At 49.3% G+C, this 24875-nt stretch overlaps 2 protein-coding genes across 2 annotated transcripts; both read left to right on the forward strand.

Annotated features, from left to right (window-relative positions):
* The first annotated feature begins 4109 nt into the window (after positions 1 to 4109).
* On the forward strand, positions 4110 to 16149 carry LOC100285486 (uncharacterized). The gene is made up of 4 exons (NM_001158379.3): positions 4110 to 4804; positions 15305 to 15538; positions 15586 to 15708; positions 15802 to 16149. The coding sequence occupies exons 1-4, from the start codon at positions 4196 to 4198 to the stop codon at positions 15967 to 15969; spliced, it is 1134 nt and encodes a 377-aa protein (NP_001151851.2). The 5' UTR covers positions 4110 to 4195; the 3' UTR covers positions 15970 to 16149.
* Positions 16150 to 21920: 5771 nt separating this feature from the next.
* On the forward strand, positions 21921 to 24632 carry LOC103655123 (probable indole-3-pyruvate monooxygenase YUCCA10). Its single transcript, NM_001372075.1, has 4 exons — positions 21921 to 22591; positions 23656 to 23889; positions 23993 to 24115; positions 24220 to 24632. The coding sequence occupies exons 1-4, from the start codon at positions 21983 to 21985 to the stop codon at positions 24385 to 24387; spliced, it is 1134 nt and encodes a 377-aa protein (NP_001359004.1). The 5' UTR covers positions 21921 to 21982; the 3' UTR covers positions 24388 to 24632.
* The last annotated feature ends 243 nt before the right edge of the window (positions 24633 to 24875 follow it).

The following is a 24875-nucleotide window of genomic DNA, read 5'->3' on the forward strand; positions in this document are numbered from 1 at the left end:
CCATCATGTAGAGACCAAATAAGACAAAGTTTGTGAGCTCAAGTTTCTAAAATAAGTCCCATGAAGTCAAACTTATAAAAAAGATAGATCAAAATATGAAGTGATTGCTAAAAGTCAGGCATTAATAAAAACTGGATGCGCTCCATATAAATTATGCTACTTCGTAGCAATTACTAACTTTTAAAACCAACAAATAACCTTTCATTTTGTTATTAGTGTGACAAATCATTGTTGCTCCATCCAATTCAGCAACCTCAAACATAATTGTTAGTGCAGGGAGAGAGAGCCACCATCATTGATTCGAGTGTATGTCGGTGTCGGGCCCTTGGAGATTGGACTGGGAGCTTCGTTGGGTCATCGGGAAGGAGCTCATGGCCTTCTCAAGCGTGGAAGAACCACTAGGATCGACGAAATTGCTCGACGTCGAGAAACTCTGCTGCAGAATTGCACTATGTTGTCGAAAGACCTAGTCGCTGCTCCTACCATGGTAAGAATGCCACCTATTGACTCGATGTCCATCCTTGTATCATGTAGCACGTATATGCGCTTGGCTTAGGGCTCTAGGGAACTGAGAGAAATCTCGCAGGCGAGCCTCCGTCGTGCAGGCACTACCGAACACAACTTCTTTGTCGAGTGCTTAAGACACTCGGCAAAGCCCAGAAAACACTCGGCAAACTCTTTACCGAGTGTGACTCTCGGCAAAGTAGTCTCGGTGAGTTGTACATCAGCAACGACTTCTTTGCCGAGTACTTTTTGTCGGGCACTCGACAAAGACTTTGCCGAGTGTCGTCTGGTACTCGGCAAAGAAAAGTCGTTGTCACGGCGCCAAGTGACAATGATGGAGTCTTTGTCGAGTGTCCTTCTAGACACTCGACAAAGAAGCCTTCTTTGCCGAGAGCTCTAGGAGGCACTCGGCAAAGGGGGCTTCTTTGCCGAGTGTCTGATGGAAGGGCTCTCGGCATAGGATACTCCAGTGGGCCCCTTGCCAGTCCCTTTGCCAAGTGTGCTGGGAGACAATCAGAAAAGGAGAAGTGGAGTCAGGCTAGCGGGGCTATGGCGAGACGGTGTAGTGGTGACGCGACGCGGTGCAGGTAGACCCGCAACGGCTAGGAATACCTCTTCAAAAAAATTTACACATACCTGTCAACAAAAAAAATCAGCAGCACCTCCCCCGCACGGGAGGTTTCCAAAACCTGCAAATAAAAATAACAGCATGATGACTGACATGCACACATATACATCAAATGACACGATGGCCGTCAATCACATATACATCAATCTATGCACTATATCAGATTGAGACACGAACAAATAAATATACCGCATACACTTTATCCAAGCATCTAAGCTTGCCAGGACAATAACTTATATTTTGATTTAACATTACAAGTTTGCAATGTTAATAGTTTGATATATAGGATTGCAGTAAAATCTTATCATCTTTTTCTATCAACACAATACTCTCCAAGAACCCAACCCCTGCCCTTTTTCTTATGGCAGGACATGTGATCAAATTGAGTTCACCCGATAGATATAGTTGGGTAAACAAACTTCAAATGGATAAGTGAATCCCTATCAATCTGTATTCTACTAAGGTTCTACCATCAATATCACTACATCACAAGTCTAGATGACAAGAGAGGCTCTCACCGATACAGGGAACGAAGCGCGGATGTGGGGAGAGCTCGAGGCCAGGGCTGGTTGAATGGCGGCGCGGGCCACGGGGTCGCCGGGCTCGAGTCCGACGGCGACGTACGTGGCGCGGCGACGTACTTGGCACAGCGGCGGGGGCTTGCCGGGCAGGGCCAGGATGGCGCGGGGTGACACAACGGCGGAGGTGGCGTAGCGGTGAGGCGGCGGCGCTCTAGAACAAGAACATGGGTGAGAGAGTGAAAGGAGAAAGAGGGCCGGCGTGGGTTCGATTAATGTAACATTCTTTGTGGAGTGCCTACGATCTGGCACTCTTGGCACTCGACAAAGATTTTTTTATTTTAAAAATTACTTTGCCGAGTGTCCTGGATCTAACAGTCATCAAATAATACTTTGTCGAGTGCCCCTGACAAGCACTGAGCAAATATTGTTTTAGTTTTTAAAATACTTTGCCGAGTGTCCCCTATGGGCACTTGACAAAGCAAGGCTTCGTCGGGTGTTTTTTTAACACTCGGTAAAGTATATTTTTATTGTTTTTATTTTTTCACCAAACTTTTTGTGGTGTGTTTCTATAGTATATAGACCTACATATTCAATTTTGGCATAATTATCAAAGTGTTTGCTATAACTATTAGATTTAGTTCGTTTAATTGAATTTCTTCAGATAATTTAGATTTAAACTGCAAGTCACTCAAAAATATAAAATAGTGATTGCAAAATAATATTCATGTTATTTAGCACAAAATACGGCCTATTTTTAGAGCAGATTGGAATTTTCGAGCACCATGCTTACGAAACATGAACGTGAACTTGCGATCTAGTTGTTTTAAATTGTATAGAACACAAAAAAGTCAGAAAATCATGAAACTTGTCGACATGTCATGATATCATATGTAGATGCTGTGATAAAAAATTAATAGTGTTTCTTAAAAGTTGTCACACACTATGTAATAGAAACATACCCGGACTCCGTTGGAGTTTTGTGATTTAATGTGAAGGCATACCTCGGAACCGATAAAGTTTCTTTACCGAGTGCTGTGGCCGAGACAATCGGCAAAGAAGCAACATTTGTCGAGTGCCACCTAATGCACTCAACAAGAGACTGGCAAAGGAGCCCACTGGTGCTCCCGTTACCGAGAGCTAGTCCAACTGGCACTCAGCAAAGAGGGAGCCTTTGCCGAGTGCCTCTTGGAGCACTCGGCAATGGGACTGGCAAATGGGCCCACAGGGGGCTTCTTTGTTGAGCGCTAGTACAGCAGACATTCAGCAAAAAGAAGCCTTTGCCGAGTGTCAGGTAGGACACTCGGCAAAGGCTCGGTCACCATCACTTGGCATTGTGACGACGACTTTTCTTTGCCGAATATAAGGTGGCAGTCGGCAAAGCATTTGCCGAGTGCCCAAAAAAAAATACTCGACAAAAAGTCGTTATCGATGTATGAGACTTCTTTATTGAGAGTCACACTTGGCAAAGACTTCGCCGAGTGTTTTCCAGATTTTACCGAGTGCCTGAAGCACTCGACAAAGCCGATGTGTCCGGTCTAAACACTATTGCATTAGTCCATGTAACAGTTGAGATTATTATTTGATCAAGAGTCTGATAGTCCGGGTAGTATCTTTGTAGATGAAAATTTTATTGTGTCTCGGTTTGCAACAAACCGTGTTTTGATCATGTTTTTTTGTGAAGCCATCTGCGTGTTCAGACGGACCCTAATGCTGCAGTTTGAAATGAAAAACAGCACATCCTAAAAAAGGATAAAGAAAAGGAAAGTTTCGGTGGATCAACCAAATTTCTTCATTCATACTCTATTCTGGCAAGTAATTTTGTACCAAAGGATAAAGGTATGTACACCAGAGAATATTCCAAGTAAATTCAAATTTGTCAATGTGTGAAATGTTCTCTCTATTATTGGAAACTGTTAGCCGTTTTCCCTCTTCTAGATACGGAATTTTTACTATGCACCTAGACGCAGTTTACATATATATACTTTGTTCACCAAAACAGCTCCATTCATACTGTCGTTTATGTCTAATTTGGCAAGTAATTTTGCATCGAGGATAAACGCATCCATACCAGGGTGTATTTCAAGCAAATTCAAAATCGATAACATAGAATATTTTCTCTATTTTAACTTATAAGTTGTTTTGCATTTTTTAGAAATAAATTTTTTATTATATATTTATTGTGTATATATACATAGTTCCATAGCAAAGCTATGCACCTATTTTTTTATTATTATAGATTTATTTTAGATATATATATGCTCGTATTGTATATCCATTTCGAAATTTTGAGGTGTTCACATATGCATGAATCTTGCCAAAAAAAAATGAGTCATTTAATAAGTAGAACCAAAAAGATTCTTCCTCCGGATATGGCAGTTACCGTAGAATTAGCTGTGTCATGTGAATCCAGCACCAGAGATCCGGTTTATAAGCCTCATAGGACGCTTTGGTCCAGTAGTGAACGGTGCAAACTAGATATCTCTAGATCATCGGAACGGAGGTTATTGCATTGCATTGCATCCGTCCAGCGCGCACAGAGAAAATGGAGTTGGTCGTGCTAATCGTCGGCGCTGGCCCAGCCGGACTGGCGACGGCGGCATGCCTGAGCCAGCGCTCGATCCCGTACCTGATCGTTGAGCGCGAGGACTGCAGCGCGTCGCTGTGGCGCTACCGTACCTACGACCGCGTGAAGCTCCACCTGTCCAAGGAGTTCAGCTGCCTGCCGTACATGCCGCACGAGGAAGACACCCCGACCTACATCCCCAAGGCGGAGTTCCTCAAGTACTTGGACTGCTACCGCGAGCATTTCGGCATCAAGCCCAGGTACTGCACTTGCGTCGTGTCGGCAGCATACGATGAGGGAACCGGCCGCTGGGTCGTCGCCGCACGTGACACGGTCGAGGGCACGGAGATCCGGTACGCGGCCAGGTTCCTGGTTGTGGCCACCGGCGAGAATGGAGCGGGGAGGATTCCGGAGATCCAGGGTCTGGAGAGCTTCTGCGGGGAGGCTATCCACTCCTCGACCTACAAGTCTGGAAAAAGCTATGCCGGGAGAAGGGTTCTGGTGGTTGGTGCTGGAAATTCCGGGATGGAGATCGCCTATGATCTTGCAAACCATGGTGCCGACACCTCGATTGTTGTTCGCAGTCCGGTATGTATATTTTGTTTACTAATGTATAAATTTCATCGATTTAGTCCAAGTAGCTTATTATGTCATGCATAATTTAACCTTATAAAGTATTTGTATGATCTATGTAGTTACATAATACTAGTAAAATGCCAGCTAGCTGGGGAGGTACACTCAATGCCGCCGGCGCGCTGATAAGAGCCAGCGCACCCGCCGCCGCCCGTTGGGGAAGGTGCTCGCCGTGCCGTCCTCGCGCCATCCTTATTGCCGATGAAATAATTTCTTGCGTTGAGGATTTCAACATCGTTTATGCCCATTCTCACACCATCACATGTGGCCACATCTCCCTCGTCCCTTCGAGCAGCGATCGCTTGATGGTGACACGCGCCCTCTCCATCGCCTCCTTGTCTAGCGTTGTTCCCACGCCGATGCTGGTCCGCTCCACTGCAGTTCCACAACCTCCGACTATCCATCGCGCTCGAAGTCGGAAGATCAGGGAGCACAGCAGGCAGGTCGTGCCAGCTGGTGCGTCACAGCTAGCCTAGTAGGACACCAAGCTTGTCTTTGTTGGAACTTGCTCTCTGCTGCAAGTGGGCCAACGGGGGTGAACAATGGCGACAACAGGGTTACGTGCACGGGGGCAATGGCTCTGTTGATCTAGCCTCTCACGGGCACTGTGCGGGGGTATTTATAGGTGTCTGAGTGCCCAGCGTCTTGTGTTAAGGACGCATGTGCCCTCAGACGCCTAGTTTATCCCCGGAATATTCCCATAAAGCAGGGTTACAAGCTGTAATTACAAGTTTGCCTTTACAAGTCAGGCCCGTAATACAGAGGCGGCCACGCGGGGCCCGTTACAATGGGCCGGATCACACGTGGGCCTTGGGGCTGAACGAGGCCGCGCCGTGTGAGGTCGTCGCCGCAGGCCTTCGTCAAAGCGCCGAGTCCTGCGAAGGGTGTCCCTGCCCGCTTTGCCTCCGGCGGACCAGCGGCTGCAGCGAAGGCCTCGAGCGAAGGGTGGCGTCTTTGCCTCCGGCGGACCAGCGGCTGCAGCGAAGGCCTCGAGCGAAGGGTGGCGTCTTTGCCTTCGCTCCAACATTTGCCCTCCGAGGGACCAGTTCGACAAAGTCACCTGGTGCCGAAGACGTCGCTAGATGGCGGAGACGCTGCCCTCGCTCGAAGTGGTTCCGCGGGGGTTTTTGATGTGACCGTTGATGGACGGCGTACTTGTCGATTGCGGGTTTCCCGAAGCGTCGCGGCCTGTCGGGTTGTGGGTTTCCCGAGGAGCCGCGCCCTGCCTATAAAAGGGGGCGGGGGCGGCGCTGTTTGAATTCTGCTTTCCGCGCTCCGTAAAACCCTAGCCGCCCGCCGTCTTGCTGCTCCTTTTCCTCCGCTGCTCCCTTTGCTCGCCGTCGTTCTGGCTCGAGTGAAGCAAACCGCCCGCCGCCGCCGACGGTACGTAGCCATGCCATCCTCTTCTTCTTCCGCCACCGCCACGCCGCCGGCCGCCGCCTCGTCTGAGGAGACGTTGAGTAACGCGATGGTGGAAGAGTTGCGCGCCGGCGACTCTGTTGAATTCGGTGTGTCACGGATGACGTCAGGCCGTATTGAAGATATGCAGCGGTTGGGCTACTTTGGCGGCGGAGTCGCTCGTGCTCCGGGGACGGAGGAAGTCCCCGAGCCGGAGGGCGAGTTGGTTGTTTTCGAGGCGTTCTTCGCCGCCGGACTCCGCCTGCCTGCGCACCGGTTTGTCAGCGAAGTCCTGCGCAGATTCAGTGTTCAAATACATCAGCTTACGCCGAACGCCATAGTGGCGCTGGCGAAGTATGTCTGGGCGACGACTTCGTACGGCGGGCAGCCGTCGGTTGAAGTTTTCGCGAAGAATTATTGCTTGCATTGGCAGAAAAGGGTGGTTGAGGGCGGAGTTGCGCAGTTCGGGTCGTGCACTTTCACGCCGAAGACCGGCAAGACCACGATGCCAGTAGTGGAGTTGGTCCCGTGCGCCCGCAATAAGTGGGGCAGTTGGAATGAGTTTTGGTTTTATGTTGCTGAGGCTACTGTCGAAGGCCATCAAGGGCTCCCCGTGTCCGAAATGTGTTCTCACTATTACTCTGCGTATCCGCCTTTCGAAGTGGCAGAAGAGGATACAGACGAAGGGGCCCTTCGGTACGCCGCCGGTCAGAGCAGCGGGCGTGATTTGGTTGAAGAGTTTGCGGCGTACGGGGTCTGGCCCTTGGCGCACGGCTGGGCGCTGGGCGAAGTATGCCCTCGCCAGATGCCCTTTCACGGAGGAAGGGAGGTGCGAAGTCCTGCCTTCGCACTGAGTTTGCGGAACCGTGACCCGGCCGCCTTCGTGCGTGATGCAGAAGACTTGGCGGTGCGACTCGTGGGGCGCTACGTGCCGAAGACGGAAGGCCAGCGCAGTTTTGATATCCGTGGGTCAAACGATCGCTTGAACAGGGTCTTTGAATTAAATCAACTGCCGTACGACGGCTACCCTGGTCAGGACGAAGCAGACCGCCGCGGGAAGAAACCGGCGGTGGAGGCCGGAGGCGACCCTGCGCTGGCGGCCGCCACCTCTTCGAAAAAGAGAGAATTAGGTACTGCGATGGGAGGGCTTGGGGTGTCTGATAGTTTCGCTAGAGAGTTAATGAGGACGTGTGCGGCCCCGGGGGAGAGGATGTCTTCGCCCGAGCTCCGGGAGTCTTCGGCTCGGATGCTGAGGGTTACCGGGGGTTGCTGGCCTAAAAACATTCCTATCCCCTGGGATGAAGAGGACTGTTTTACATCTCGTATGGCTCGTCGGTGGAAAGTTTTTCCTTATGGGCGAAATATCGGTCATGTTGTGTGGGCAGTGATGGACAAGGATCGCCAAGCGGCGGCGCGGAAACGCCAGGCGACCGTGAGGGTTCATGAAGCCCGGCCGAAAAGGCAGCGGGGAGCATCGAAGGCTGAGGCCTCCGGCGGAGGCAAGCCGCCATTGCCGGCGAAGGCGGGTGCCTCCGCGCCTGGCAAGGCGCCGGAGGCGACGGTGGGCGCCGGAGGCCCCAAGCTGTCGAAGGTGGTGCCGTCCGCCAGCGGAGTGGCGGAGGCTGCGAAGGCGGCCCGATCGCTACCGCCGCCCGGCCAACGCGTTGCCGACTTCGGCACTGAGATTGATGTGGAGGATTATCTTGGGGGTGAGTCTATATGTATACACATTTTTTTTTTAATCTGTTGATCTAGACTTTGATTTTTGCGCACTTAGGCGACTTCTGCGCGGATAGTCTTCGCGATAGACTTTGATTTTTGCGCACTTGTTGTGCTAAGTCCGGCTGCACCCTTAGGCGACTTCTGCGCGGATAGTCTTCGCGATAGACTTTGATTTTTGCGCACTTGTTGTGCTAAGTCCGGCTGCACCCTTAGGCGACTTCTGCGCGGATAGTCTTCGCGATAGACTTTGATTTTTGCGCACTTGTTGTGCTAAGTCCGGCTGCACCCTTCGGCGACTTCTGCGCGGATAGTCTTCGCGATAGACTTTGATTTTTGCGCACTTGTTGTGCTAAGTCCGGCTGCACCCTTAGGCGACTTCTGCGCGGATTGGTCGCACGCGAGGGTGGCTAGCGCTTAGCCTCGCGGTGACTTCGAATTGGTCGAATGCCGAAGACCGTTGTCGCGGTCTTTTTTCGACACATGCTTTTGTGGGGGATTTTTCTCACATATATTACATGGCTCCGCCTCGTTAAAAACCTCACCCCCCGGGAGGAAAAGAGTGCGGGCCGGTACAAGATTGTTTGCGGTGAATTACAAGGGCGAACTCAGCCCTAGGAATTAAACAAAAAATTTACAAAGGTTGTCAATGTTCCAGGAGTGCTCCAGGTCCTCGCCATCTGGCGTTGCGAGCCTGTAAGCGCTGGGGGAAGCTTTTGTCTTGACTATGAAGGGGCCCTCCCACTTGGGCTCCAGCTTGCCCTTGGACTCCGTCCGAGCTGTTCGGATGAGTACGAGGTCCCCCGCGCTGAACTCCTTTGGGATGACTGCGCGGTCGCGCCATGCTTTGGTCTGGGCTTGGTATTTGTTTAAGGCCTGCAGGGCGAAGACCCGGTCTCCGTCAATGAGATCTTTGGAGGTTGGCTCATCCACGTCAGGGGTGGCTGACGGAGCTGTGCGCGGAGACCCGTGTTTTATTTCTTGCGGGGTCATTGCCTCTGATCCGTATAGAAGGCGGAAAGGAGTGAACCCGGTCGCCCTGCACTCGGTTGTGTTCAGCGCCCAGACTGCCTCCGGTAGCAAGTCGGTCCATCTGCCCTTTTTCTCGTCGAGGAGCATCTTCTTGATGGCTGTGAAGATTTTCCCATTGGCACGCTCCACGACTCCGTTGGACTGCGGATGATAGACTGAAGCGAAGGCAAGCTTGGTGCCAATGGAAAAACAGAAATCCTTGAAATCTTGATTGTCAAACTGCTTGCCGTTGTCAACTGTTAGCTCGGACGGTACTCCGAAGCGGCAAACAATGTTCTGCCAAAAGAATTTTTGGGCAGTCTTTGATGTGATTGTGGACACAGCCCTCGCTTCAATCCACTTGGTGAAGTATTCGACGGCTACGAAGGCGAACTTGAGGTTCCCCTGAGCGGTGGGCAAGGGCCCGACGATGTCCAGGCCCCAGCGCTGAAGAGGCCATGTATGGGCGACCAGCTTTGTGTATTGCGAGGGGTTGCCTGACCGAGGAGAGAACTTCTGGCAGGCTTCACAGGACCTTGCGACTCGATTTGCGGCGCAGATCATTGCAGGCCAGTAAAACCCTTGTCGGATCACCTTAGCAGCCAGGGCCCTTGGCCCCGCGTGCGAGCCGCAAGTTCCACTGTGGACCTCGCGCAAGATTTGGATGCCTTCGGTTTCGGTGACGCATTTAAGCATTGGCTGACTGACCCCCTTCTTGTATAATTGGCCCTCGATTAGCGCGAAGTCCCGGCTCCGATGCTCGAGGCGCTTCGCCTCACTGACGTCGGTTGGGTGATAGTATCCCTGTAGAAACAGGGTTATTGGGGCCCGCCAGTCTTCGGTCATGATTAGGTGGACTATACGGTGGCCCTCGCTATCATTTGTTATTTGGAGCCCTTCGGGGCTCCGGACGGCTGGCGTGCCGATGGTGTGAAAGAATACGTCGGAGGGCAGGGGCTCGCCCCTGGCGGCGGCCTTGGCTAATGCATCGGCCTCCTCATTCTTGGCCCTGTCCACATGCTGTAGGGTGAATCCCTTGAACTGCCTCTCGAGACTTCGGATAGCCGCGAGGTATTGCATGAGCGCGGGGTCTTTTGCTGCATAGTCTTTTTCGACCTGACCGGCGACTATCTTGGAGTCTGTTTTGATGATACAGGTGGTGACTCCGAGGGCCCTTAGCTTGCGGAGGCCGAGGATGACTGCTTCATACTCTGCTATGTTGTTTGTACATTTGTCGGATTCCAGAGCGAAGCTGAGGCGTGCTGCATATCTGTGTTTGACTCCGGCTGGTGAGGTGATGACTGCAGCGACGCCTGCCCCCGCATGACACCATGCACCGTCGCAATGGATAGTCCAGACCTTTTCTGTGGATGGGTCCGGCTGTGTTACTGGCCCAGTCCAGTCGACGACGAAGTCTGCCAGGACTTGCGATTTGATGGCTGTCCTGGGCTCGAAGCTGATGTGGTAGCCGGAGAGCTCGGCTGCCCACTTGGCGATTCTCACTGATGCCTCCGGGTTCCTGAATAGTTCGCCGAGTCCCCTGTCCGAGGTGACTCGGACCTTGAATGCTTCAAAATAATGGCGCAGCTTGCGCGAGGACATAACAACTGCGTAAGCAATCTTCTCCAGCTCTGTCATGTTGCATTTGGATGGTGTCAGGACTTCGGAGACATAATAAACAGGGCACTGTCTGACTGCGCCTTCGACTGTCTGCTCCTGCACTAGTGCCGCGCTGACCGCGTGCGGCGAAGCCGCGACATAGAGCAATAAGGGGAGCGAGGAGTCTGGGCTTGTGAGGATGGCCAGCTCCGCCAGGTACTGTTTTAATGAGGCGAAGGCCGCTGCTTGCTCCGGTCCCCAAGCGAAGTCCTTCGCGCCGCGGAGGGTTTTGAGGAAGGGGAGACTTCGCTCGGCGGACCTGGAGATGAATCTATTGAGGGCGGCCATCCTGCCTGTCAGGCGCTGGACGTCCCTGGCGGACTGCGGAGGCGACATATCGACGATGGCCTGGATCTTGGTTGGGTTGGCCTCGATGCCTCGGCGGGACACCAGGTAGCCCAATATCTTGCCCTGGCGGACACCGAAAACGCACTTTTCCGGGTTTAGGCGGAGTCGTGCATCTCGCATGCTCGCGAATGTTTCCGCCAGGTCGGCGAGGTGGTCCTCCTTATTTTTGCTAGCGACGACGATGTCGTCCACATATGTGAATACATTTCTGCCGACCTGCCCTTCGAGCACCGTTTTGGTGAGTCTGGAGAAGGTGGACCCGGCATTCTTGAGACCCTCCGGCATTCTGACAAAGCAATAAGTGCCGAAGGGTGTTATAAAGCTGGTGTTGGCCTTGTCTTCCTCCTTCATGTATATCTGGTGATAGCCGGAGAAGCAGTCGAGGAGGGACATGACCTCGCATCCGGCCGCGCTATCGACTATTTTGTCGATCCGTGGCAACGGGAAATTGTCCTTTGGGCAGGACTTATTGAGACTGGTGAAGTCTATGCACATGCGCCATTTTCCGCTTTTCTTCTGCACCATCACAACATTGGAGAGCCACGTGGGGTAAGCCACCGGCTCGATGAATTTAGCCTCCAGGAGGCGATGCACCTCCGCCTTGGCGGCTTCTGTCTTTTCATCTGACATCTTGCGAAGCTTCTGCTTTTTGGGTCGCACCGAAGGGTCAATCCCCAGGCTGTGTTCGAGTATGGCTCGGCTGACTCCGACCAGATCGAGGGCAGACCAGGCGAAGACATCTTTATTCTTGGCCAGGCAGCAGAGAAGTTTCTCTTCTTCAAGTGACGTGAGGTCTTCGCTGATAGTTACAGTCTGCTTGGGCGTGGCCTGATCGAGGGGGACAGTCTTGGTCCCGTCTTGGCACTGCAACTGTGCCTTGTCGTGCTGCTTGTCGGTTGGGCTAGCCGGCGCAGGGACTTCGCGCTGGGTCGTGAGACAGTGTACATTTCTCTGACCGGGCACGAAGTCCCGCTCTATGTTGCGCGCCGTCTGCTGGTTGCCGTAGATTGTGATGGCGCCCAGCGGGCCTGGTATCTTCATACATAGGTACAACCCGTGGATGGCGGCTTCGAATTTGTTGATGGAGCCTCGGCCCATGATGGCGTTGTATGGATATACCATGTCGACAATGTCGAAGGTTATTTGCTCACTTCGGGCATTGGGTGCTACACCGAAGGAGAGGGGCAACTCTATCTTGCCAACTGGAAAGGTGCCCTTGCCGCCGAAACCATACAACGGGTTGTCCGAAGGCTTCAGCAAGCTGTGGCTTATACCCATGCGGTCGAAGGCGTGGAGGAAGATGATGTCCGCCTGACTGCCGTTGTCGACAAGGACTTTGTGTAAGTCCCAACCTGCCACGCTGCAGTTGATGACCATTGCGTCGATGTGGGGGGCGCTGCGCAGGTCGACGTCTCGCGCGTCGAAGGTTAGCGGTATGTGGGACCACTTCGTCTGCACGACTGGGCCAGTGACGGCGACATGGTTGATGCTGCGGTAGTGGTCCCGCTTCTGCCGCTTGGTGTCGAAGTCGGTGCTTGACCCCCCTGTTATCATGTGAATGACTCCGCGATAAGGTTGATCGGCGAAGTCTTCTTGCTTTGGGGGATGGGGAATGTTTTGGTGTTGCTGGTGTGGTGGTGGGGGTGGAGGAGGTACGATTTGTACTTCCTGATGATGTTGGTAAGCGTGGTGCGGTGGATGCGGAGCGGGGGCGTGGACGTATGGTGGAGGGGGTGGCTGGTAGTTATGCGCGACAATTCTGGGATTGTCGGCCGGCTGCGCCCTCGCCATTCTATCTCTGGTGGCCTTCGTCTCGGGGCAGTCTTTGGTCTGGTGGGCGCAGTCTTCGCCGTGGAAAAGGCAATAGAACCGGCGCGGCGGCTGCTGCGCCCGCCCTCGACCCCTGCCGCGCGTTCCATTTCCGCGGCCTTGGGGGGGATATTCCTGGCGGCGAGGGGGGTCAGCAGCAGGCTGTTGGTTGACGATGTTGTGGACTTGCTGCTGACTGCGGCTGTCTCGACTGGAGTCTGGCTGCGAAGTCCTTGTCCACGTGCGGCTGGACTGCGGAGTCTGACTGTTGGGTTTCCGTTGCGACTCGACCTTGCGCTGGTGGAGCTCTTCGGATTTGGCATATTTTTCGAAGAGCTGATATAGCTCCTGCAAGCTCTTGGGTGGATCCCTGATACAATGGCTGTAGAGGACGCCGGCCCGAAGGCCATTGATGGCGTAGTGGATAGCGATCTGATCGTCGACAGAGGGCAGCTGTGACTTGAGTGTTAAGAACTTGCGGTAATACTCCCGCAGAGTCTCCTTTTCCAGCTGTTTGCAAAGCGAGAGCTCGGCCAAAGCGTCGGTGTCTGGACGGTACCCTTGGAAGTTGAGGAGGAACTTGTCCCTGAGACTTCGCCACGAATCAATGGACAGCGGGGGCAATCTGGTGAACCAGGTGAGTGCTGGGCCCTCTAGGGCGATGATGAAAGACTTTGCCATTGTGGCGTCGTCCCCTCCGGCTGATGCAACGGCGACTTGGTAACTCATGATGTATTGCGCCGGATCGGTGCTGCCGTTGTACTTGGGGTATGCCCCCGCTCGAAAGTTGGCTGGCCAAGGCGTCACTTGCAGGTGTGGCGCCAGGGGACTTCGCTCGTCGAGGTAGTTGATCCCTTGGAATGGCGCGCCGTGCTGGGGGGCGTAGTCATGCTGGGGGAAACGCGGGTTCTCCGGCTGCGCCCGGTGCTGCAGGGGTTGGCCGTGCTGTCGGCCGAGGTAGCCTTCGCGCATGTCCTCCGGCTGAGCGCGTTGTTGGAGGGGTGGTTCTTGCTGCAAACCGAGGTGGCCTTCGCGCTGCATCAGCGCGATCTCGCGCTCGAGGTCTTGGGCTTTCTGCTCCTCGTCGCGTATCATTTGCCGCACTTTGGCTAATGCGGAAACACGTTGGCGCTTGGCCTCCAGTATCTCTTTCTGCCTCTGGAGATTGCGGTTCCTGAGGCGCAGGGCGCGCAGCTGCAGCTGTTCTTCTGTTGAGACGCCGAGGGCCTCACCATCCTCGGTGAGGTCGGCGCCTTCCAGTGGGGCGAAGCCTGGGGGCGGCTGCGACTGTCCTTCGGTTCCGCAGGTGCGGAAGGTGTCGTCTTCGCCGGTGTGGGGAACATTGTCCTCAATGGGCTCTTGGTGGGTGGATTGGGTGAGGGCGAGGGCCTTGCCCTTTCTTGCGGCCAGCAGTGCTGCCTTCGCAGCCTCGTCAGCCTTGGGGTTAGCTCTCTTGGGTGCCATCGCGGGTGGTTTTGTCGTAGCACGAACGGTGGGCGCCAAATGTTGGAACTTGCTCTCTGCTGCAAGTGGGCCAACGGGGGTGAACAATGGCGACAACAGGGTTACGTGCACGGGGGCAATGGCTCTGTTGATCTAGCCTCTCACGGGCACTGTGCGGGGGTATTTATAGGTGTCTGAGTGCCCAGCGTCTTGTGTTAAGGACGCATGTGCCCTCAGACGCCTAGTTTATCCCCGGAATATTCCCATAAAGCAGGGTTACAAGCTGTAATTACAAGTTTGCCTTTACAAGTTAGGCCCGTAATACAGAGGCGGCCACGCGGGGCCCGTTACAATGGGCCGGATCACACGTGGGCCTTGGGGCTGAACGAGGCCGCGCCGTGTGAGGTCGTCGCCGCAGGCCTTCGTCAAAGCGCCGAGTCCTGCGAAGGGTGTCCCTGCCCGCTTTGCCTCCGGCGGACCAGCGGCTGCAGCGAAGGCCTCGAGCGAAGGGTGGCGTCTTTGCCTCCGGCGGACCAGCGGCTGCAGCGAAGGCCTCGAGCGAAGGGTGGCGTCTTTGCCTTCGCTCCAACAGTCTTCTTTCGCTTGACCACCCAGCACCGTCGTCGTCGGCTCACGTCACCTCTACATGGGCCGTGGAGCTCCCGTGCTTCACCACCCTCATCACACGTTGTGGATTTGGCGCAGGCTCATCATTGGGGGTCGTTGAGGGAGATTGTGTGTGTGTGTGGGGGGGGGTGCGGGGACGGGGGCGAGGGCGAGGGCGCTGGTGTTCGTCCAGGCGAAGCGGCTGAGGGGCTAGGGCGGTGGTGACATGGATGGTCCATGCAAGGCGTGTGAGGATGAGGGATGCCAAAAAAACACTAACTGCTGGATGTGATTGATTAAGAGATAAGGTAAATGAAATGATCAGGAGCGTTGGTTTTAGTGGTGGGATTTGATTGGGGTAAATTGTTATGTGTACTTAGTGATGTTTTAACTGATGGATTATATAAAGGTATATACATGTGTAATAAATATGACACCATGCGTGTATGTGGTGGAATGTAGGTACACATAATGCCCAAGGAGCTGATCCGTCTCGGAATGACGTTTGTCCAATACATGCCAGTTACAATAGTTGACCTTTTCTTAGTGAAGCTAGCCGATTTCATATTTGGTGATCTATCAAATTATGGCATCGTACGGCCTGGAGTTGGCCCCCTACAACTCAAATCCAAAACAGGTAGATCTTCTGTAATTGATGTTGGGACAGCAGGGTTGATTAAGAAAGGCGTCGTGAAGGTAAAAATTCTGTTTCAACAAATCCAAAATGTGGTGTCTCCTGCTAGGTGTTCAAGAGGATATCGAAGATCACTGGAAACAAAGTTCAGTTCGAATGCGGGAAGGACTGCGAATTCGATGCCATCGTGTTTGCGACAGGTTACAAGAGCAGTGCGAATCTATGGCTCAAGGTATTTGAACTGTGTCTCATGTCAAGTTTCGTAATACATGTCATGCGGGAAGGACTGCGAATTTCTCCTTACCATTTCTTTCGTATGGCACAGGCAGACGACAAGGGCATGGTGAATAGTGACGGACGTCCAAACACATGTCGTCCCAATATTTGGAAAGGAGAAAATGGCCTCTATTTCTCTGGTTTTAGGAGGATGGGATTGGCTGGTATTTGCATGGATGCTTATAATATTGCCAATGAAATCGTATCTGTCTACTGAAGATTTCTTGCTTGGCCTTTTAAGTCTAGTTAAATCTATATTAGGTCTTGGTTATCCGCGGTTCATTGCATCAAGAAATCAGTAGTAGTGCATGCATTGGCTTGTATGTCAACACATTGTCCTAAGATTGACTGTCTGTAAACGGTGCCTTTTATGCATAACAATAGCTCTCAGTTGTTTAGAGTATTTCTTGGTAGCTGATGTTGAGCATGCAATACTAGAATTCGGCTCTTTGCCAAGTGTCAAATGATTTGTCGAGTGTTTTTTCGGAGACTCGGTAAAGAATCTTTTTGCCGAGTACCAAGCAAAAAACCCTCAGTAAAAAAAATACTCGACAAAGAAAATCTTTGTCTCTTAGCCGAGTGTTTTATTTTTGACACTCGGCAAAAAGTTTCTTTGCCGAGTGTTTTTTTCAACACTAGACAAAGACAATTGAAAAATCACATTTTCAAGCAGTAAATTAATTCAAATGGAAAAGTTTTCAACTATAAATTTGTATAACTCATCAAGATGTACAATTTATATTTTGATCATTTCTTCATATGACAAAATAAAAGTAAATTTCTTCATAAAACCTATATCTTCGCGTAGTTTATGAAACTATAAGAGAGATGTACAAGATTTATGAATAATATTAGAACCATCATGTGAGATGAACAAATGACCAAACAACCAAAATAAACTTTGTAGATCTTGAGAAGTTATAAAACTTTGTAGCTGACAACTTTTTCATTTGAAGTCACCTTGTCAACGAAAACTACGTCAGAATTTAAAAAATTTAAATTTTGAATTTTGAAAACGACCTCGAATGGAAAAACCACCAGCAAAAAAGTTATGAAACTTTGTAGTTGACAATATTTTTGTTTGAAATCATCTTGTCATGCAAAACTATATTTGAATTTTAATATTTTAATTTTTCAAACTAACTCGGATGGAAAAAACCATCAAAATAAAAAATTGTAGGTCTTGAAATGTAATGAAACTTTGCAATTGACAATTTTTTGATTTGAAATCATTTTATTATAGAAAAGTTTGTGTGAAGTTTTCAAATTTGAAATTCAAAGTTTGTAAACGGTCTTGGATTTAGAAACTATCAAAATAGAACTTGTAGATCTTGAAGAGTCATGCAACTTTATAGTGCCTCAAATAATCAAATTACTCTTGGTTTGTTATAGTACATGTGGAACGAAAACGTAATATAGACACAAGTGATGTATTAGTGTAGTGGTAGAGGAGGGTATACGAGAGAGAGGTTGCGAGTTTTGAATCTCACCATTCACAAAACATGTAAATTTAATTAAAAAATAATAGTAAAAAATGATAGGACGATGGATATGGTAATGATTAGTGGTTGGAGAGTTGTTCCCATAATTTTAAAAATATTTTGCTGTTTTTGGGGTTTTTTGCGATTCTTAATTTGCCGAGTGCTTTTCGACACTCCGCAAAGTCTTTGCCGAGTGTCCGAAAAAAATACTCTACAAAGAACCCTTTGCCGATAAAATATTTGTCGAGTATTGTTTGTCGAGTATTATTTGCCGAGTGTAAAATGTCCTTTGTCGAGTGTCTGGGACACTCGGCAAAGAAGGCAAGTCCGGTAGTGATGTAAACCTCTCATAACTAATAGTGTATTCATTCTAAAAGAAACGCAATTCTTATTTCCCATGGAGTCAAATGATCTTAAGTTTTGAAGAATTCTACATAAAAACACTAACAATTATGATACTAAATAATTACTAGTAGATTAACTATGAAATATATTTTTATATATAGTTCACAACGACTGACTGAATGAACAGAGATTATAAAATGACATAATTCCATCATGTAGAGACCAAATAAGACAAAGTTTGTGAGCTCAAGTTTCTAAAATAAGTCCCATGAAGTCAAACTTATAAAAAAGATAGATCAAAATATGAAGTGATTGCTAAAAGTCAGGCATTAATAAAAACTGGATGCGCTCCATATAAATTATGCTACTTCGTAGCAATTACTAACGTTTAAAACCAACAAATAACCTTTCATTTTGTTATTAGTGTGACAAATCATTGTTGCTCCATCCAATTCAGCAACCTCAAACATAATTGTTAGTGCAGGGAGAGAGAGCCACCATCATTGATTCGAGTGTATGTCGGTGTCGGGCCCTTGGAGATTGGACTGGGAGCTTCGTTGGGTCATCGGGAAGGAGCTCATGGCCTTCTCAAGCGTGGAAGAACCACTAGGATCGACGAAATTGCTCGACGTCGAGAAACTCTGCTGCAGAATTGCACTATGTTGTCGAAAGACCTAGTCGCTGCTCCTACCATGGTAAGAATGCCACCTATTGACTCGATGTCCATCCTTGTATCATGTAGCACGTATATGCGCTTGGCTTAGGGCTCTAGGGAACTGAGAGAAATCTCGCAGGCGAGCCTCCGTCGTGCAGGCACTACCGAACACAACTTCTTTGTCGAGTGCTTAAGACACTCGGCAAAGCCCAGAAAACACTCGGCAAACTCTTTACCGAGTGTGACTCTCGGCAAAGTAGTCTCGGTGAGTTGTACATCAGCAACGACTTCTTTGCCGAGTACTTTTTGTCGGGCACTCGACAAAGACTTTGCCGAGTGTCGTCTGGTACTCGGCAAAGAAAAGTCGTTGTCACGGCGCCAAGTGACAATGATGGAGTCTTTGTCGAGTGTCCTTCTAGACACTCGACAAAGAAGCCTTCTTTGCCGAGAGCTCTAGGAGGCACTCGGCAAAGGGGGCTTCTTTGCCGAGTGTCTGATGGAAGGGCTCTCGGCATAGGATACTCCAGTGGGCCCCTTGCCAGTCCCTTTGCCAAGTGTGCTGGGAGACAATCAGAAAAGGAGAAGTGGAGTCAGGCTAGCGGGGCTATGGCGAGACGGTGTAGTGGTGACGCGACGCGGTGCAGGTAGACCCGCAACGGCTAGGAATACCTCTTCAAAAAAATTTACACATACCTGTCAACAAAAAAATCAGCAGCACCTCCCCCGCACGGGAGGTTTCCAAAACCTGCAAATAAAAATAACAGCATGATGACTGACATGCACACATATACATCAAATGACACGATGGCCGTCAATCACATATACATCAATCTATGCACTATATCAGATTGAGACACGAACAAATAAATATACCGCATACACTTTATCCAAGCATCTAAGCTTGCCAGGACAATAACTTATATTTTGATTTAACATTACAAGTTTGCAATGTTAATAGTTTGATATATAGGATTGCAGTAAAATCTTATCATCTTTTTCTATCAACACAATACTCTCCAAGAACCCAACCCCTGCCCTTTTTCTTATGGCAGGACATGTGATCAAATTGAGTTCACCCGATAGATATAGTTGGGTAAACAAACTTCAAATGGATAAGTGAATCCCTATCAATCTGTATTCTACTAAGGTTCTACCATCAATATCACTACATCACAAGTCTAGATGACAAGAGAGGCTCTCACCGATGCAGGGAACGAAGCGCGGATGTGGGGAGAGCTCGAGGCCAGGGCTGGTTGAATGGCGGCGCGGGCCACGGGGTCGCCGGGCTCGAGTCCGACGGCGACGTACGTGGCGCGGCGACGTACTTGGCACAGCGGCGGGGGCTTGCCGGGCAGGGCCAGGATGGCGCGGGGTGACACAACGGCGGAGGTGGCGTAGCGGTGAGGCGGCGGCGCTCTAGAACAAGAACATGGGTGAGAGAGTGAAAGGAGAAAGAGGGCCGGCGTGGGTTCGATTAATGTAACATTCTTTGTGGAGTGCCTACGATCTGGCACTCTTGGCACTCGACAAAGATTTTTTTATTTTAAAAATTACTTTGCCGAGTGTCCTGGATCTAACAGTCATCAAATAATACTTTGTCGAGTGCCCCTGACAAGCACTGAGCAAATATTGTTTTAGTTTTTAAAATACTTTGCCGAGTGTCCCCTATGGGCACTTGACAAAGCAAGGCTTCGTCGGGTGTTTTTTTAACACTCGGTAAAGTATATTTTTATTGTTTTTATTTTTTCACCAAACTTTTTGTGGTGTGTTTCTATAGTATATAGACCTACATATTCAATTTTGGCATAATTATCAAAGTGTTTGCTATAACTATTAGATTTAGTTCGTTTAATTGAATTTCTTCAGATAATTTAGATTTAAACTGCAAGTCACTCAAAAATATAAAATAGTGATTGCAAAATAATATTCATGTTATTTAGCACAAAATACGGCCTATTTTTAGAGCAGATTGGAATTTTCGAGCACCATGCTTACGAAACATGAACGTGAACTTGCGATCTAGTTGTTTTAAATTGTATAGAACACAAAAAAGTCAGAAAATCATGAAACTTGTCGACATGTCATGATATCATATGTAGATGCTGTGATAAAAAATTAATAGTGTTTCTTAAAAGTTGTCACACACTATGTAATAGAAACATACCCGGACTCCGTTGGAGTTTTGTGATTTAATGTGAAGGCATACCTCGGAACCGATAAAGTTTCTTTACCGAGTGCTGTGGCCGAGACAATCGGCAAAGAAGCAACATTTGTCGAGTGCCACCTAATGCACTCAACAAAGAGACTGGCAAAGGAGCCCACTGGTGCTCCCGTTACCGAGAGCTAGTCCAACTGGCACTCAGCAAAGAGGGAGCCTTTGCCGAGTGCCTCTTGGAGCACTCGGCAATGGGACTGGCAAATGGGCCCACAGGGGGCTTCTTTGTTGAGCGCTAGTACAGCAGACATTCAGCAAAAAGAAGCCTTTGCCGAGTGTCAGGTAGGACACTCGGCAAAGGCTCGGTCACCATCACTTGGCATTGTGACGACGACTTTTCTTTGCCGAATATAAGGTGGCAGTCGGCAAAGCATTTGCCGAGTGCCCAAAAAAAAATACTCGACAAAAAGTCGTTATCGATGTATGAGACTTCTTTATTGAGAGTCACACTTGGCAAAGACTTCGCCGAGTGTTTTCCAGATTTTACCGAGTGCCTGAAGCACTCGACAAAGCCGATGTGTCCGGTCTAAACACTATTGCATTAGTCCATGTAACAGTTGAGATTATTATTTGATCAAGAGTCTGATAGTCCGGGTAGTATCTTTGTAGATGAAAATTTTATTGTGTCTCGGTTTGCAACAAACCGTGTTTTGATCATGTTTTTTTGTGAAGCCATCTGCGTGTTCAGACGGACCCTAATGCTGCAGTTTGAAATGAAAAACAGCACATCCTAAAAAAGGATAAAGAAAAGGAAAGTTTCGGTGGATCAACCAAATTTCTTCATTCATACTCTATTCTGGCAAGTAATTTTGTACCAAAGGATAAAGGTATGTACACCAGAGAATATTCCAAGTAAATTCAAATTTGTCAATGTGTGAAATGTTCTCTCTATTATTGGAAACTGTTAGCCGTTTTCCCTCTTCTAGATACGGAATTTTTACTATGCACCTAGACGCAGTTTACATATATATACTTTGTTCACCAAAACAGCTCCATTCATACTGTCGTTTATGTCTAATTTGGCAAGTAATTTTGCATCGAGGATAAACGCATCCATACCAGGGTGTATTTCAAGCAAATCCAAAATCGATAACATAGAATATTTTCTCTATTTTAACTTATAAGTTGTTTTGCATTTTTTAGAAATAAAATTTTTATTATATATTTATTGTATATATATATATACATAGTTCCATAGCAAAGCTATGCACCTATTTTTTTATTATTATAGATTTATTTTAGATATATATATGCTCGTATTGTATATCCATTTCGAAATTTTGAGGTGTTCACATATGCATGAATCTTGCCAAAAAAAATTGAGTCATTTAATAAGTAGAACCAAAAAGATTCTTCCTCCGGATATGGCAGTTACCGTAGAATTAGCTGTGTCATGTGAATCCAGCACCAGAGATCCGGTTTATAAGCCTCATAGGACGCTTTGGTCCAGTAGTGAACGGTGCAAACTAGATATCTCTAGATCCCGTACCTGATCGTTGCATTGCATTGCATCCATCCAGCGCTCACAGAGAAAATGGAGTTGGTCGTGCTAATCGTCGGCGCTGGCCCAGCCGGACTGGCGACGGCGGCATGCCTGAGCCAGCGCTCGATCCCGTACCTGATCGTTGAGCGCGAGGACTGCAGCGCGTCGCTGTGGCGCTACCGCACCTACGACCGCGTGAAGCTCCACCTGTCCAAGGAGTTCAGCTGCCTGCCGTACATGCCGCACGAGGAAGACACCCCGACCTACATCCCCAAGGCGGAGTTCCTCAAGTACTTGGACTGCTACCGCGAGCATTTCGGCATCAAGCCCAGGTACTGCACTTCCGTCGTGTCGGCAGCATACGATGAGGGGACCGGCCGCTGGGTCGTCGCCGCACGTGACACGGTCGAGGGCACGGAGATCAGGTACGCGGCCAGGTTCCTGGTTGTGGCCACCGGCGAGAATGGAGCGGGGAGGATTCCGGAGATCCAGGGCCTGGAGAGCTTCTGCGGGGAGGCTATCCACTCCTCGACCTACAAGTCTGGAAGAAGCTATGCCGGGAGAAGGGTTCTGGTGGTTGGTGCTGGAAATTCCGGGATGGAGATCGCCTATGATCTTGCAAACCATGGTGCCGACACCTCGATTGTTGTTCGCAGTCCGGTATGTATATTTTGTTTACTAATGTATAAATTCATCGATTAAATTAGTCCAAGTAGCTTATTATGTCATGCATAATTTAACCTTATAAAGGAATTATATGATCTATGTAGTTACATAATACTAGTAAAATGCCAGCTAGCTGGGGAGGTACACGTACTCAATGCCGCCGTTCTCGCGCATCTCGGCGCGCTGATGAGAGCCAGCGCACCCGCCGCCGCCGGTTGGGGAAGGTGCTCGCCGTGCCGTCGACCTCGCGCCATCCTTATTGCCGATGAAATAATTTCTTGCGTTAAGGATTTCGACATCGTTTATGCCCATTCTCACACCATCACATGTGGCCACATCTCCCTCGTCCCTTCGAGCAGCGATCGCTTGTTGGTGACTCTCCATCGCCTCCTTGTCTAGCGTTGTTCCCACGCCGATGCTGGTCCGCTCCACTGCAGTTCCACAACCTCCGACTATCCATCGCGCTCGAAGTCGGAAGATCAGGGAGCACAGCAGGCAGGTCGTGCCAGCTGGTGCGTCACAGCTAGCCTAGTAGGACACCAAGCTAGCTTGTCTTCTTTCGCTTGACCACCCAGCGCCGTCGTCAGCTCACGTCGGCTCTACATGGGCCGTGGAGCTCCCGTGCTTCACCGCCCTCATCACACGTTGTGGATTTGGCACAGGCTCATCTTGGGCCGTGGAACCTGGTGCAGCCACCATCATTGGTGTCGTTGAGGGAGATTGTGTGTGTGTGGGTGGGGCCTGGGGGGTGCTGGGGCGGGGGTGAGGGCGCTGGTGTTCGTCGAGGCGAAGCGGCCGAGGGGCTGGGGCGGTGGTGACATGGATGGTCCATGCAAGGCGTGTGAGGATGAGGGATGCCAAAAAAAACACTGACTGTGGATGTGATTGATTAAGAGATAAGGTAAATGAAACGATCCGGAGCGTTGGTTTTAGTGGTGGGATTTGATTGGGGTAAATTGTTATGTGTACTTAGTGATGTTTTAACTGATGGATTATATAAATGTATAGAAATGTGTAATAAATATAACACCATGCGTGTATTATGTGGTGGAATGTAGGTACACATAATGCCCAAGGAGCTGATCCGTCTCGGAATGACATTTGTCCAATACATGCCAGTTACAATAGTTGACCTTTTCTTAGTGAAGCTAGCCGATTTCATATTTGGTGATCTATCAAATTATGGCATCGTACGGCCTGGAGTTGGCCCCCTACAACTCAAATCCAAAACAGGTAGATCTTCTGTAATTGATGTTGGGACAGCAGGGTTGATTAAGAAAGGCGTCGTGAAGGTAAAAATTCTGTTTCAACAAATCTTGGTAATAATAAGCGTGCTCGAATCGAACGTGTGCAATAACTTTCTTACCATATCCAAAATGTGGTGTCTCCTGCTAGGTGTTCAAGAGGATTTCGAAGATCACTGGAAACAAAGTTCAGTTCGAATGCGGGAAGGACTGCGAATTCGATGCCATCGTGTTTGCAACAGGTTACAAGAGCAGTGCGAATCTTTGGCTCAAGGTATTTGAACTGTGTCTCATGTCAAGTTTCGTAATACATACATACGCAGCTGCCATATGGCACGCCGGCTTTTAATTTCTCACAATTTCTTTCGTATGGCACAGGCAGACGACAAGTGCATGGTGAATAGTGACGGACGTCCAAACACATGTCGTCCCAATATTTGGAAAGGAGAAAATGGCCTCTATTTCTCTGGTTTTAGGAGGATGGGATTGGCTGGTATTTGCATGGATGCTTATAATATTGCCAATGAAATCGTATCTGTCTACTGAAGATTTCTTGCTTGGCCTTTTAAGTCTAGTTAAATCTATATTAGGTCTTGGTTATCCGGTTCATTGCATCAATAAATCAGTAGTAGTGCATGCATTGGCTTGTATGTCAACACATTGTCCTAAGATTGACTGTCTGTAAACGGTGCCTTTTATGCATAACAATAGCTCTCAGTTGTTTAGAGTATTTCTTGGTAGCTGATGTTGAGCATGCAATACTAGAATTCGGCTCTTTGCCAAGTGTCAAATGATTTGTCGAGTGTTTTTTCGGAGACTCGGTAAAGAATCTTTTTGCCGAGTACCAAGCAAAAAACCCTCAGTAAAAAAAAATACTCGACAAAGAAAATCTTTGTCTCTTAGCCGAGTGTTTTATTTTTGACACTCGGCAAAAAGTTTCTTTGCCGAGTGTTTTTTTCAACACTAGACAAAGACAATTGAAAAATCACATTTTCAAGCAGTAAATTAATTCAAATGGAAAAGTTTTCAACTAT

Source organism: Zea mays, chromosome 4 (genome assembly GCF_902167145.1).
Source record: "Zea mays cultivar B73 chromosome 4, Zm-B73-REFERENCE-NAM-5.0, whole genome shotgun sequence".
In the NCBI taxonomy this organism is placed as follows: domain Eukaryota; kingdom Viridiplantae; phylum Streptophyta; class Magnoliopsida; order Poales; family Poaceae; genus Zea; species Zea mays.